Raw genomic sequence first — 15,239 nt, 5'->3', positions numbered from 1 at the left:
GTTCTACAGATTAAAGTCTGCCACTCTTCACCACAATGCCACAGTGACATGGGGGAAATTCCAGTTCGGTTCTCTAAATAGAAAAGGGCACGTGTGCATAAGCACTTTGGGCCATTCTATTTTTTATAATAAGCGTTGTTCAGTGTGTACAACCACTGTGTTGGCCATAGTTCATGGATCACATGTGATCTGAGATGCTGAATTGGATGCTGGCAACCCTAGAGTGGTGATGCTGTAGCAAATTCACCTCAAACTGTACAGTTAAATGCTGGAGATCTCCCACTATAACAACTGATCTCCAGGCAATAGAGATCAGTTTACCTGGAGAAAATGACCACTTTGTAAGGTGGACTCTATGATATTATACCCCACTGAAGTGCCTCTCCTCCCCAAATCCCACCCTCCTCAGGCTTCAGGAATTTTTTGACCTGGAGCTGGCAACTCTACCGATCTCACCTGATCTCAGAAGCTAATCAGGGTTGCTCCTTGGAAGGGAGATTGCTAAGGAAGACTTTACTCAAACAACCTAAATTGTGAACTAGGAAGTCCCCAGTTCAAACCATGCCTCTGCCAAGTTACCCTTTCTCAGCTTCATCTTTCTGTTCTGCATACAGGAACAACGTATAGACCTGCCTTTACAAGTCTACTGTGTTGATATTTGAAGCATTAGCTTTTGGGAGGAAATGCTAAGCATTTAACCGCTAAACACAATTGGGGACTGTCAGTAAATTGCCTGGCACAAATTATACCTTTGATTAGGGCCTTTATGTGATTATTTCTCAGGTGTACATTAACCTGGAAATTAGAAAATCTCGTCATTTTTAAACAAGCTTTTTCTTTTCAAAAGAAGCTTTCTTTGCTGCTGTGCGTCAGTTCTTTGTTATTTGATAAAGAGGAACAGGCATCAACCATCTGCTTAACAAAACTAAAAGACAATGTTCAGATTTTGAAAAACACTGTGGAAGTGGCAAGGAGATTGTTCTCTGGCTGCCCTGGAGGGTGGAGTGGGGAGAGGGAAATCCACAGGAAGGCCTGGCGCTCTGAGGCGGCAGAACCTTTTTATCAATTCCCAGCAGGCCTCTGAACAAAACCCCAGCCGCAAACAAGAGCAAGAACAGAGCCAGCCGACCACAAGCCCAAGGAGGAAGGCTGAGAGAGAGGGAGGAGGGGGAAAGGAAGCGCACGGGCATGCGCAGGAGGACAAAAGGTGTTGTTTACATAACCCTCATACAAACACCACACACACACTCACAAAACAGCACTTATGGATCCTGCCATGTATTTCTCTCCAAACTCTGAGGCAGGTTTGATACCTGTGGCTTTGTAGGTCATGCTTTTTTTTTTTTTTGGAAAGAGCCTTTTTACTCTTAAAAGGGACTCTGAAGTGGCAGCCAAAAATATTTGCACACAAGGATGCGGGGACCAAGGAGTGAGCATCTCGCCAAAGTCCCAGAGAACTAGTCATTTCAGGTTGCTTATGGTTCACACAACCTTGACATCCTTCTCATACAGTTGCCAACTCTATTCCTGAAGATTTGGGGGACAGATGTTGGGAAAGGCTGGTTTTGGAGAGGGGAAGGGGGTCAACAATGGCTGCCAACCTCCAGGTAATGGCTGAAGATTTCCTGCTATTACAACTGATCTCCAGGAAATTACAACTGCTATTACAGCTCTCCTGGAGAGAGTGGCCACTTTAGAAGGTGGCCTCTCTAGCATTAAACCCATTGATGTCCCTCCCCTCCAGCGTGGTGTAGTGGTTATGGGCAGGTGCACTCTAATCTGGAGAACTGGGTTTGATTCCCCACTCTGCCACTTGAACTGTGGAGGTTTATCTGGTGACCCAGATTAGCTTGCGCACTCCATCACATGCCAGCTGGGTGACCTTGGGCTAGTCCCAGTTCTTCGGAGCTCTCTCAGCCCCACCCACCTCACAGGGTGTTTGTTGTGTGTGTGGGGGGAGGAGTTTATAAGCCCCTTTGAGTCTTCTTACAGGAGAGAAAGGGGGATATAAATCCCCAAACCCTCCCCTCCCCAAACCCTCCAGGTATTTCCCAACCCCGTGTGGGCAACCCACATTTCTGCAGTGTATAATGCCATAGACTTCATCCTGCAAAGCAGCCATCTTCTCCAGGGTCACTGATCTCTGTCACCTGAGGATCAGCTTTAATTCCTGGAGTTTACCAAGCCCTACCTGGAGTTTGGCAACCGTACTCAGTGGTACAGCTCATGCCGTTCATCCTGGAAACTTTTTTGAAGATGCCAGATATAGGGTTGCCATCTTCAAATCCTATGAATCCAGATAATTTAACTTACATATTATACAACTATTTACTAGTTATGCAAATAAGCACGTTAATGGTCTTGCTGTCTACCAGTTAAATTGCCTCTCTTCATGTTAACTGTCATGGAATAGACACTTGAAATGATTGTTTGTTCAGACCAGGAGTGGCTCAGGCTGAGACTACAGCAAAGCTTCTCTGGGAGGGGGGAAAAATATGGAGAGAGCCAGCGTGCCCTATGGGATCTTGTTCGGCTGCTTCAAATAATATACGGCTCTGCCTCTGCTCCATTAATGTGCAAAAACCAACACAAGCGAGAACAAACTATAGCCAGCTAAAAAACAATGATCACAAATGTGATAAGCACAAAAAGCGCTAAGCACCTTTAATATCAGTGTGCGCATGTGTTTGCTGAAGCGAGTCCTGGAGGACTTTATGCCAGATTTGCATAATATATGGCTATGGTGCATTGCAGAGATTCTTGAGTCTGATGTTCCCCATAAGGAGAACTGGGCAAGGAGTCTTTCCAGATGGGTTGAAGGAGGCAGTGGTCCGCCCACTCTTGAAAAGACCATCGTTAGATCCTGGAGATCTGGCCAATTACCGCCCCGTCTCGAATCTTTCGTTTCTGGGGAAGGTAATTGAGAGAGTGGTGTTGGAGCAGCTTCAGGGTTTCCTGGATGAAACATCAGCTTTCGACCCCTTCCAGTCCGGCTTCCGTGCTGGGCATGGGACGGAGACGGTTCTCGTCGCTGTCACAGATACGCTCCGTATGCAACTTGACCGAGGCGGATCGGCGCTGCTGGTGTTGTTAGATCTCACCGCAGCGTTTGATGTGGTCGACCACGACCTTTTGGCCCACCGCCTGGCCGCCTCCGGGGTCCGGGGCACTGTCCTTCAATGGATTGTCTCGTTCCTCCGGGGGCGGAGTCAGCAAGTGTGGTGTGGGGACAAAGCTTCCCAGAGGTGCCCGCTTCATTGTGGTGTGCCTCAGGGGGCATTGTTGTCCCCACTGTTATTTAACATCTATATGCGACCCCTTGCTCAGTTGGTACGGAGCTTTGGGCTGGTCTGCCTTCAGTATGCTGATGACACTCAGCTCATTCTGTCGATGGAGGCGGGAGCTGTCACCGCCCCTGCAGCTCTACAGCATTGTTTGGAGGCGGTCGCTGGTTGGTTACAACAGAGCAGGTTAAAACTTAATCCATCGAAGACGGAGATCCTCTGGCTTGGCCGGGGGGGAGAGATTGGGGAATTCCAGCCGCCGGTGTGGGAGGGGGTCACATTGGCGCCGACCTCCTCCGTTCGCAGCCTGGGGGTCCACCTGGATTCGTCTCTTTCAATGGAGACCCAGGTGGCCCATACAACCCGGGTTGCGTTTTTCCATCTTCGACAGGCCCGACGGCTGGCTCCCTTCCTCTCCAACGCTGACCTAGCCACTGTGATCCATGCAACGGTCACCTCCAGGCTAGACTATTGTAACTCGCTCTACGCGGGCCTTCCCTTGCGTCTGATTCGGAAGCTAAAACTGGTCCAAAATGCAGCTGCACGTCTGCTCACAGGCAGTGCCATCTGGGATCATATCCAGCCTGTGTTGCACCAGCTGCATTGGCTCCCAGTGGAGTTCCGAATCATCTTCAAGGTGTTGGTGTTGACCTTTAAGGCCTTACGCGGCCTGGGACCCTCGTACCTTCGGGACCGCATTACCCCATATGTCCCGAGTCGACCTCTGCGCTCAGCAGAGGCCAATTTACTGGAGATCCCTGGCCCCTCAATGATGCGGCTGGCCTCGGGCCAGGGCCTTTACGGCTCTGGCCCCTGCCTGGTGGAACACTCTACCACCAGCTGTCCGGGCCCTGCGGGACCTTGGAGAGTTCCGTAGGGCCTGCAAGACCGAATTGTTCCACCGGGCCTTCGGAGAGACCAGCCGCTGAGGGTGCCCTGCTTTCATCCTCCCCCTGCTGTATAGGGTCCCTAACATCATCGGGACCCATCACTCTTCTTGGGAGGGTTGCATATGGGTTCGTGGGATACTGTTTTAGAATGAAAATTTTAAACTTTTATATATTTATGTTTATATATGCTTTTATATTGTTCACCGCCCTGAGCCCTTTTGGGATAGGGCGGTATACGAAATCAAATAATAAATAAATAAAATAAAATAAAATAAATAAGGCTGCACTTTCCTTGCTTCACCCACATCAACTTACTTCCAGGGGAGCAGCAGCCAGGAGGAGACTGGGGATGGGGACAAGACCAGAGAAAGTGTGCTCTCCTTGGCCTGTCCCCTCCCCCAGTCCCTTCCAACTGCAGCACCATTTGCCTAGAAGTAAATTAGACTTAATTTTAAAGGAACCACAGGCGTGTGGTTTTTTTTGTGATGGAGGGGCACTCCCAGACAACTTGCCTCTGGGGCAAAGGCCTCCTTTGCTCCACCCCCATTACACCCCTGCAGCCATGGCTGAAAGGGACACTGCCACATCAAATGTCATTCATTTTGGCCACATCCATGTGTTGTTGAATTTTGCACAATCATTTTGCTTTACCAGCCATTCACAGTTTCCTGCATGTACAAGACAACCAGTTGTCAAAGATTGCTATAGTTCGGTGGTGGCGAACTTATGGCACGGGTGCCAGAGGTGGCACTCAGAGGCCTCTCTGTGGGCACTCGCGCACAGAGTTCATCATGTGGGAGTGCGGTGGAAAATCACCCACACACACACACACACACACACACATCTAGGCTGGCCTGGGCATGATCCTTTACCTGGGAGTAAACTTGGTTGCTGACAATGGGGCTTGCTTCTGAGTAAACCCTCCTAGGATCGTGATTCACCCATTTGAAGCGTTGCATGGTTGCTTCACCAAGCTTACTCCTGAGTAACACGTGCCCCAGAGCCAACCGGTTTTTCTAAACTAAAACCTCAGTATTCAGGTAAAATTGCCGTGTTGGCACTCTGCAATAAATAAGTGGGTTTGGGGTTGCAATTTGGGCACTCGGTCTCGAAAAGGTTCGCCATCACTGCTATAGTTCAATAGTTGTTTGGGGAAGAAGTGTTTGAAGGACCTTTCCCACCCATGCTGTTCCAGCCTGTCAGTTAATATTCATTTTGCACACCCAGCTCTCTGTGCCTCTGCCTGCAATGGTGATGTGGGGGCAGGGTTGGCAAAGCACCACAGTGATATCCGTATAAGTATCAGAGCGGCTTACCAGCTCCAGGCAGTGGACAGGGAATAGCTGAGAGGCGAGAGGTAAAGGTGAACAAATTTTATTCAAACCAACAGAGCCCTCCTATATAGGAAACACCATGGGAAAGGAATTAAACAATAAAGGGTACATTCCATTAACACCTCAAAATTAAACATCCTCCTGTTATCTGTTAGGGAGTACCAGTCATCCTGGTCCCAGAATCCTAAATAACACTTTAGTTGTGCATTTGACTGATCTACTGGTACAAGTTGTCAGAATAACAAATGGGTGATTCTATGCTGACATTCATTATTGAAAGCCTTCTATTGCTTCATCAGTGATGCAAAATAACCCAGCTCTTAAAATGACACATCTTTTGTATTTCAACTTCAAGGCTCTTCTTAGGAAGAATTTACAATTGAGCACTTGTGCACTGTGTTCTTTAAACAAAGGCTCACTTCCTTTACACTTGGAGATGACAGATAACTCAACTTAAATGTGTTAATGCAATCTTTTTGATGTTTTGCTCTTCTCTCACAGCAGAGGCTGCAAAGGTGTGCGTGTGTGTGGGCTGAAATAACAGCTTTGGCCTGCCTGAAGCCTTACAATTTATAGAAAATCACAATTTCAGTAAGCTTATTTGCAGTGATCTAGAGTAACTAAGAAAGATTGAGTTATACAGGTTCCTAGTTTGAAATTAACAGAGAAATACAATCATTTGAATAATATTAGACAGACCTAAAGCTATTTTCCTTTACTTCATGAGTATGGCTACAACAGGACTCATATCCCACCACTACAGCCAGTGAGAGAAACTTAGCCTAATAAAGAAATTGCAATGGCATGAACTTCTGGGGAAAATCTGGAAGTGGCATTAGTCTTCTCTAGTAATGATTGGGAACTTTATGGTTTTTATCAACAATTCCTAAGGAGTTGTGACATCACTTCTGGGGTTCTCCTGGAAGTGATGTCATGCCATCTCCAATAGTGCTCACTCATGTTCCTGTCCCCTAGTCTCCTGCTGATGGCCATGCCTGGCAGCCCTATGTGGATAAGAAGCAGAGACAGGATTTTTTCAGGGGTGGGATCTTACCTTCCCTGTCCTCAGGCACCAAACCAACATCTCTCTTTTTAGCCTGGCTTTTATCTGAGGCATTCCATCTTTTTAAGCTGTTTTGGTCATCTGCTTGTTGCTTGATAAATCTCATGAATATAATTTATGCTGCTGAATGTTGGGAAGGGGGTTGCTGTGTAGTAGTGCGCTGCCGACCCAGCAGTGCCGTAGTAGAACGTTGGGGGCGTAGCGGACCTGCAACCTTGCGGTCATATCGCACCCACTCCTCATCCCCATGAGTCACAGGTGGTCGTGAACAATGCATAGCTCAATCACCGGCGCCAGGGACAATGATGCACCCCCCAGGTGAGGATTAGGCTCAGGCAAATGCAGCTCTTCTCCATGCGTAGCCAGATGAGATCATGCCATCACATGATGATCTCCGACTCCATCCTCGGAACTCCCCAGTCCTCCCTCCCTACGCCCCGATAGAGTAACAATAAGGTGCCAGGAACGGCAGGCGGGGGGGCTTCAAAGCTAGGAACACGGACCTCCGGTCTCCCGCTGCTGGCGATCTCCACCAGATGTTATCTCCGCGTCTCGTCTCGTTCTTACGCTGACCGCGTGGGTCGACTACATTGCTGTTTTTATGTTCCTGGCTTTTACTGATCATTCTTGTTTTAATTATTTTGTTTTGTGGTGAGCAAATCTCTGCAGATGCAGGATATAAGTATTTTCAATTGAATAACATCCCAGTTACTCCATGATTGGTGAATGGGACCTTTGATTCCTATCAAGTATTTTTCAATCCAATTTGGGGATAAAGAGTAGGATAAAAATATATTAAATGAATATGTCTATTGCAAGGCATTACTAAGACAATCCAGGGGAGAAGGAGAAATGGATTGCGAACATCCATATGCCTACCCTTCAGTCCAGAGGGCATGTTTAACAAATGGAACACTCAATAAATGATTGTCTGACTAATGTGTGATACAAAACATTTTGGGGGAATCTGGGAAGAAAGCACTGGTGATTGTATTGACAGAAGATTTGGTCCTTTCGCTCTTAGGGTCCCCTTGGATAGAAGTTCCAGCTCTCAGTTTCTGCATGGAAAGTGCATATCCACAGATATGGCCCTGAACAACTTTCTCATTTCCTTTCTGCTTCACCTGGGTGAGTTCTCCTTTTGCGACATATGCAGGGCACAGTGGCAGTGTTTCTGAGAAATCAGGCTTTGTATTAAAGGTGAGATGACTGGCCATTACAGTTCCCATTCTGTATCACAAAATATCAGGTCCAGCAATAGAACCCCTGGATTCTGCATAGCTGCAGCTCCAAATTCCATGTGAAATTACAGCATAACCCTTTCTTTAAATGTCCCAGTCACACATCAGATGGGTTGTGGTTGTGTCTAGTCATCAAATAGCTACTGGCAGGAGGGGAAACCACTGCTCTCTGCCCTTCCCCCATTTCCCACTCATTAGCTTTTCTCTGTTGTCATTATCTCTTATAGCTCATCTAGTCAGTGTATGAACCCTTGTTGATCCTCCTGCTACATTTTTTAGTGTTTGGATATTGCAGTATTTGGCGCTATAGCAGTCATTCATCTTCTGGATTGTCTGGTCAGGTGAAAATCTAGATACAAATTATTGCTGTTGCAATACAAAGATACAATGTCTAACAATGTGTGGGTGCTGCTAGATGTGATGTGTGCAAGATCCAGCAACGTGTAGATGCAGATAGATGTGATGTTCTCAATATCCAACAATGTGTGGGTGCCACTAGATGTGATAGAATCACAGAGTTGGAAGAGACCACAAGGGTAATCAAGTTCAACCCCCTGCAATGCAGGAACACACAATCAAAGCATTCCTAATAGATGACCATCCAATCTCTGTTTAAAAACATTCAAAGAAGGAGACTCCACCACACTTCAAGGCAGCGTATTCCACTGTCAAACAGCCCTTACCATCAGGACGTTCTTCCTAATGTTTATGTGCAATATCTGACAATGTGTGGATTCAGATAGATATGAAATGTGATCTGCAACCATAATATCTAGTTTGAGTATCATTTTATCCAAATTCTAGGTTACATTAAACCCCTGTTGCTGTATTAGGGAGAGAAACACATCTTATTGCGACATGCCTCTGAAAATGCCAGTTATAGTTGCAGGTAAAACGTTAGGAGTAAAAATTACCAGGCCATGGACACACGGCCCAGAAAACCCACACACCCAAACTTCTGGTTGTTTTTCCTGTTCTGAACATGTTTGCTTCCTCTACTAGTCAATTTGATATTATATTGGTTTATGTCCATCATATCTCCCTGCAAATTTAAACTGCATTTTTTTATGCTGGACATAAACCAGTATAATATCAAATCAATCACTACAGGGAGCAAAAAACATCCTAAACAGACGCCCCCCCCCCCTGCCGCCCCAATAAAAAGCAACAGGAATACACAAGCGAGGAAAATGAGAATGCGGAAAAGCCCCAAATCCACAGAGTTCTAAGAAGATCATGCTCCTGTCATGTGATTAATCTCCCTTTGCCCTTTCACTTTTCCCACTTGTCTGTCTTTCAGGTATACTGCTACCTGTAACAGCAGACCGACATGAATATACTGTTGCTGGCAAGCCTATTACCCTTCATTGTCCTGATGTCAAACCAAACGCAGATCAGGGCACTGTATACTGGAAGCACAATGAGACAAACATTGTTAAATTCATAAAAGGAGAACCTTGGAAAGGTAAATGCAAGTTGCACCATTCCATACATAGGCAGCACATGGAATAAGTTCCATACTTTTAATGACTGTCTTATCCTTATATTTCTATTTTCTTCACAGTTGACCGCAGTAACACCAAATACAAAGGTGTAAAGAACAAGAATTTCTCCTTAGAGATGTCAGAAGCAGAGGGAGGTCTTTATACTTGTGATGGGTCTGGAATAGATAAAAATGTTCACCTTCACATTCTGAAAGGTAAAAGTTGTTGGGGGTATAGCAGAGGCGACTGGACATGATGATGACTAAAGGGAACCTCTACGTTCACAGGCAGTAAACCTCCGAAACCCAGGGCTAGGGACCACAACAGAGCCTGAGCCGCTAAGCCATACTGTTGCCCTCCAGAGTAACTGGTTGGCCATTTTGTGAGATAGGGTTGCCATTGCCAACCTCCATATGGTGGCTGGAGATCTCCTGGGATTATTACTGATCTCGAGGTGACAGAGATCAATTTACCTGCAGAAAATAGCCTTTTTGGACAGTGGTCTCTATGGCATTATGGCATGGTGAGCCAGTGTGGTGTTGTGTTTAAGAGCAGTAGAATCTAATCTGGGTTTGATTCCCCACTCCTCCACATGAGCAGCACACTCTTATCGGGTGAACCAGATTTGTTTTGCCACTCCTACATTCCTGCTGGATGACCTTGGGCTAGTCACAGTTCTCTTAGCTCCACCTACCTCACAAAGTGTCTCTTGTCGGGAGAGAAAGGGAAGGAATTTATAGGCTACTTTGGTACTCCTTACTGGAGAGAAAGGCAAGGTAAAAATCCAATGTCAGCGGGCAAACAGATCAAAGTCAAAACAGCAAGAAGCAATTATGTAAGAGCTACCACTAATGTAAATACCACAAATATGCAAAACATACAGTGCTTACTGAAATCAGCGTATGGCCTAATGACAAAGATCACCAAAGTGATTCTCTGGAATGTCTCAAAATAATATTGTATTCATGTAGTAAATATAACTCCTTATAAGTTACATTTTATTTATTCATTCATTCATTCATTCATTCATTCATTCATTCATTCATTCATTCATTCATTCATTCATTCTATTCGGTTTTTATCTCGCAGGGCTCAGGATGGGTCACAACAATTATAATACAATCATTAGTTGTACTATAGTTGCATTAGTTGCATTCTGTGGTAGACAGGTCCTCCGACTTCTGACCGCCTTTCCTTAGCAATACCTTCTCAGAACCTCACAACTTAATCACTGGTTTATGTCCACAGGACAGTTTTGTGTACATTCTGCACTCCTGCTCGTACAGCTTCCTTTTTCACTTACATTGCATTCATGCTGACAGGCTGCTGGGTATAAATCTAGACTCTGCTTCTTCATTGTACCCCACTCAAATCCCTCCTGTTCCCAAACCCTGCTCTCCTCGGGCTCCAATCCCCAAATCTCCTAACCTGGAGCAGGGAAGCTCTGTGTGAGACATGATGCTGGGCTAGATGGACCACTTCTCTGATCCATCAGGGTCCTCAAGTTCTTACTGGAAAGAAGGAAAAATAAATGCCAAGTTATCCTTCATATTCCAGTGTCTTGAGAGGGAGAGCCTGGAACAGAAAGGATTAACAGGCTGGGTTTTGTTTCCCCTGCACAGTGACTAGCTCTCCAGAAAGATATCTCCTGCAAGGTGAGAGTCTAGAGCTGCAACTGCATGCTCCTAATCTGGAACAAATAATGATTGCATGGACTGGCCCTCACAATCAGAAAGGCCATCAACCACGCTGGAATCTAAAAGACAACAATCGGAGACTACAGATTAAGGATCTTCAAGTTCAAGACAGTGGGACTTGGCAGTGTTCCGTCCAAGGGCAAATGATCCCCTACAAAGTCACCATATTAGGTAGGTGTAGTCGTGCCCGCGAGGTCAGCGCAAGAACGAGACGAGACGCGGTGATAACATCTGGTGGAGAGTGCCAGCAGCGGGAGCGCGGGTGTCCGTGTTCCTAGCGACTCTGCCGCGTGCTGGTTCTTGGCACCTTTTATTATGATTCTAGCGGGGGCGTATAGAGGGGCGGAACGGGGGGGGATTCCGGGAGAGCGGGAGACTGAGAGATCATCATGTGATGCATGATCTCACCTGGCACCTTCGTCGGGGAGAGGAACATCAGCGTCTGGAGCCTAATCCTCACCTGGGGGCAAGACCATTGTCCCTTTGTCCGGAGACACCCGGTGGTTGTGAAACCCAGGTAGTTCATGACCCGTGACTCATGTCGGAGGATGAGGGGTGGGAGGCCCAGTCGCGACCAGAAGGCCCGTAAGGCGCGCCGGTGTTCCAGGCGCTCTACTTCACCCAGTGCTGCTGGGTCAGCAGTTCATCCCTACATCTCCTCCCTTTTACATTTTAGAAGGGAGGCCGAATTGTTAGGAGGCGATTTAAGGGGACCTTCGCCTCCTCGCCCGTTTAGCCAAGCTGGCCGAGCTGCTTGTGCAACATGAGAACTTGGATTTGCGATGCAAGGGAAAGTCCGAGGGGTTTCTTACACATGTTACGAGCCCATGTAGATACACATTTAGATAGAAACCAAAAGATCCGGCGATGCGAGGCACACAATCAAGCCAATACAAGGGCCTGTACAATAGCACTCAACCATCCCCCCGGTAGCCAGCTCCAGAGATTTGACCACCAGTGAGGCACAGCATCATACTTCCAGGCTAGATACAACATCTTGCCGTTCACGCACTTTCATATGAATCAAATGGGAATTATCAGAAAGATTAAAACAACACATAGTATGTACATTCTCACAGCCTTGGTGATGTAATAATAACCAAATAATCAATAGCGGCACGATTATCTAAAGTCGCTTAGCCCGAAGTTCCTGCTGCTCGAGGAGGCCAGGGCATCCAGAGCAATGGATGTGGAGTTGATGGACTTCGCATGGGGCACGAGCCAGCCGGCCAATGGTCTTAGCGTTGTATGAAGCGAGTCCGGGGACTCCCACTAGGGAGAATCGCGAGGAGAGACGAACTCCCGCTTCGGAGAGGGCAACAGCTTATCAGCTCTGGCAAGAGATTAGAGTCGGGGGGCAGGGGTAGGGTGGCGGCGGTATACCGCACGGGCTCCCGAGGTGGAGCCTGAGGCAGAACGATGGTGAGGCGGCTAAAGGCAACAGAGAGTCCCGGCAGAAAGCCGAGCAGGGATGTAGTTAAAGAAAGTTCTCTCCCCATAAGTCCAGAACCAACCCTTGGGGAGCAAGATATTTCCGTTACACGCGGGGAATGTCCTCCGTGTGCATGCAGTTCCAGTTAGCCCGAGGCGATTGAATGGGCCAGTGGGTTTCTCGTCTTGTCGCGCCCGACGAAATGCAGGCGCAGGTGTTCAGACTTGTGATTAGCGACAGTCCCTGGTGACAAGGGAGAGAGCGCCTGACGGGAGAGTTTGGGCGTCGGGTCCCCAGTCAACGCTCATAGAGTATTTGATGGGCCGAGCATTCATAAAGGGGCTTAAGCCAGACTCCACTAGGGAAGTCTCCAGGGGCTTCACCAATGAGGAGCAGGCAGGAGCTTAGCAGGCTCCCGACTCCTAGGTACTGGCCCAGGCAGAAGGACGAAACGTTGGCAGCGGCAGCAAATTGCTCCCAGATGTTGGTTTGGTCAAAGCTTCGTCGGGGGGTGGCCGACTGCCACTGGCAGGAGGCAGCAGAGCAGGCAAAGGATGAGTGGCAGCCAAGTTAGCAGTGATGATGATTGCAAAGAGGGCTACACAGAGATTCTCAGGCGTCTGAGGGTGGCCTTGCTGGGCGCAGCAGCTCTTGAAGCTTGGCTGGCGGTCGCCTTGACATTCCCCCAGGTCATCCGGGTGCTGGGTGCGTCTGGGCGTCGGTGGTGGCGTTTCCGTTAGGGCAGCTGGGCGGAATCCTCCAGAGAGATCACGTTCCATCTCTGGGATAAGGGTTGGTTTTCTCCTGGCGCCGATTCCGCCGGGGCTGGCCTGTCCATAGCGAGTAGGGATCCCGCAGGAGATCTGTAGGAAGAAGGACTGAAACACACCCCCTTCCCCAGGTTATAGCCAGGAGGCCAGGTCCTATACCAGGCTTGGAGAGGCGATGGCGGGAGATCCAGGATCAAGTTTTTTATTTGGATTTTAGTGTTTGATATAAGAAGACTATATCACGAAGGCTTATCCTGCAGCCTGCGTAGAGTTTGCTTTTAATGCGCTCTGATGGGGGGGGCCGCCTACTCCCTCTTTCTTTAAGTTGTTTGACAGAAGGGAGGGCAGAGGGTAAAGCGATCCCGATGGAAGCTTCAACTTCAGAGCGTCATCAGAAGTGCGCCAAGTCGAGGGTCTGAGCCTCAAAGGAGGAGGAGGCGAGCGGATCCTGGGGGAAATGTGGGTATGCATGCTAATTTGCAACACAAAAGGGACTTTGGGAGCGCTTCTGGGGAATTGAAACGAATACATCAGGGAGGTAAAGCGATTGGAAGCAATAGGGGTGAATTTCCACACACAAGGACAAAGGGGTTTTTTTTTTCTTTGCAAGGGGAATGTACTTACCGTGATCTTGGTGGTTAAAGCAGGAAGGCTGGATTGGTGCTAAATTTGTGACCGGAGTATCTCAGGGGAGATGCTGCTTGCCGAGACCGCTCCTTAAGGGGCGGCTTTGGCCAAGCGCATGGGCCTGCACGCTGAATTCATACAGCTTCCCTGGCGGCTTTGGCAAACACCACCCACCCAAATCATGAGTGGATCTGTGTTTGCAGCAACCCCTATGAGTTGGGGCCTGGTCTAGCAGTGCTGCCGGTACCAGGATGGGCCCAGATTTTTTCTATCCAAGGGAGAGACCCAGTCAGCCAATTGGCCCTCCCGCCTTGCTAGTCGAAGAATAGAAGGGAGAGAAGCCCGGGAGAGGGAAAAAACAGTTTCTTTCGCGAGAATTCGAATGTGAATTTCCAGAAGGCACAATCAGGGTCAATGCCCTATGTGATGGGTTTATCCATCCCAGACTAAGGTCGTTTTGACCTGACTCATGAGTCCCCTTCCCCAGAGGTTGACATGAATGTCCAGAATGATGGGAATGGACGGTGAGCTGACGCTCAAGTCTCTGGGCACAATGGACGGTGAGCGGTAGGGATGCTCTGTCATGGTTTGTTTTCCCCCCACCCCCCAGATGTGCGGACAGGTCTCGGTTATTGCATTGGTCAGGCCACTCGGCTGCCCTGATGACAGTCACATCCCAGCACCGGTGTCCCACAGGCCCTTGAACAGACACCCCTCTATAGTAGGCTCCAAGTGCGAGGCGGGAGCTTCCGATGGGGAGTTTCCACCGCTGCGATGGTGGTGTTAGCTGCGCCCTGATGGCTGCCGGGGCTCGTGGCCTTTATTGCATTGGTGGCGGGCAGCGCATGGGGCAGGAAGAGGATCAGCTGTAAGCTGGTTCCACGCTGGGTAGCTCCTGCGGGATGTTTGTCCAGACTTGGCGGTGGATGGGTCCCTGATGCGTGGAGTCGATGACTCCGGGGATGATGAACAATCCCTGCTCAGCTGCGGAGGAGGCCTTTGGCAGCACCAGCCCAATGGTCCCCGTTGGGATGGGAATTTGCTATACTGGAGATGGGGCAACGAGGACCTGCGTGGGGGAACTTAAAGGAGATAGGCTGGGTGCATGTGAGCGAGATGCCACGAGAGAGTGGTGGTTTGGGTGTGGGTCTTGGTGTTCCGGGGGCTGCCCTGAGTACTCTCCCCCTTGGTCCTGGGCTGGGGAGATGCCCGGGTATGAGTTTCCCGGCCAGACATCGCTTTTCCAGTGGAAGCCTTTCTGGCACTGGGGGCCCCGGGTTTTTGGCGGCCTCGGGGGTCTTAGGTCTCCTGGGGGGATCCTCCTCCATCGGGATTATGAGGCCCCCCCACCGGGCACCACCTACACTCTATCCGGAAGTGTCCTGATCTGCCATAGTGGAAACAATCATCCTGGGGC

At 48.6% G+C, this 15,239-nt stretch overlaps 1 protein-coding gene across 1 annotated transcript in view; it reads left to right on the top strand.

The window, feature by feature from the left end:
- The window catches only part of CD4 (CD4 molecule), a 45,264-nt gene that overhangs the window by 17,304 nt on the left and 12,721 nt on the right, over nt 1-15,239 (top strand). The window contains exons 2-5 of the mRNA XM_048504392.1: nt 7,596-7,699; nt 9,113-9,277; nt 9,377-9,511; nt 10,919-11,164. Of these exons, the coding sequence (XP_048360349.1) occupies nt 7,657-7,699; nt 9,113-9,277; nt 9,377-9,511; nt 10,919-11,164 (589 nt within the window). The 5' untranslated portion in view covers nt 7,596-7,656. The remainder of the gene's footprint in view (nt 1-7,595; nt 7,700-9,112; nt 9,278-9,376; nt 9,512-10,918; nt 11,165-15,239) is intronic.

This window comes from Sphaerodactylus townsendi, linkage group LG07 (genome assembly GCF_021028975.2).
Source record: "Sphaerodactylus townsendi isolate TG3544 linkage group LG07, MPM_Stown_v2.3, whole genome shotgun sequence".
NCBI lineage: Eukaryota > Metazoa > Chordata > Lepidosauria > Squamata > Sphaerodactylidae > Sphaerodactylus > Sphaerodactylus townsendi.
The sequence above is the reverse complement of the archived record's forward strand: the minus strand, read 5'-3'. Positions and strand labels throughout refer to the sequence as shown.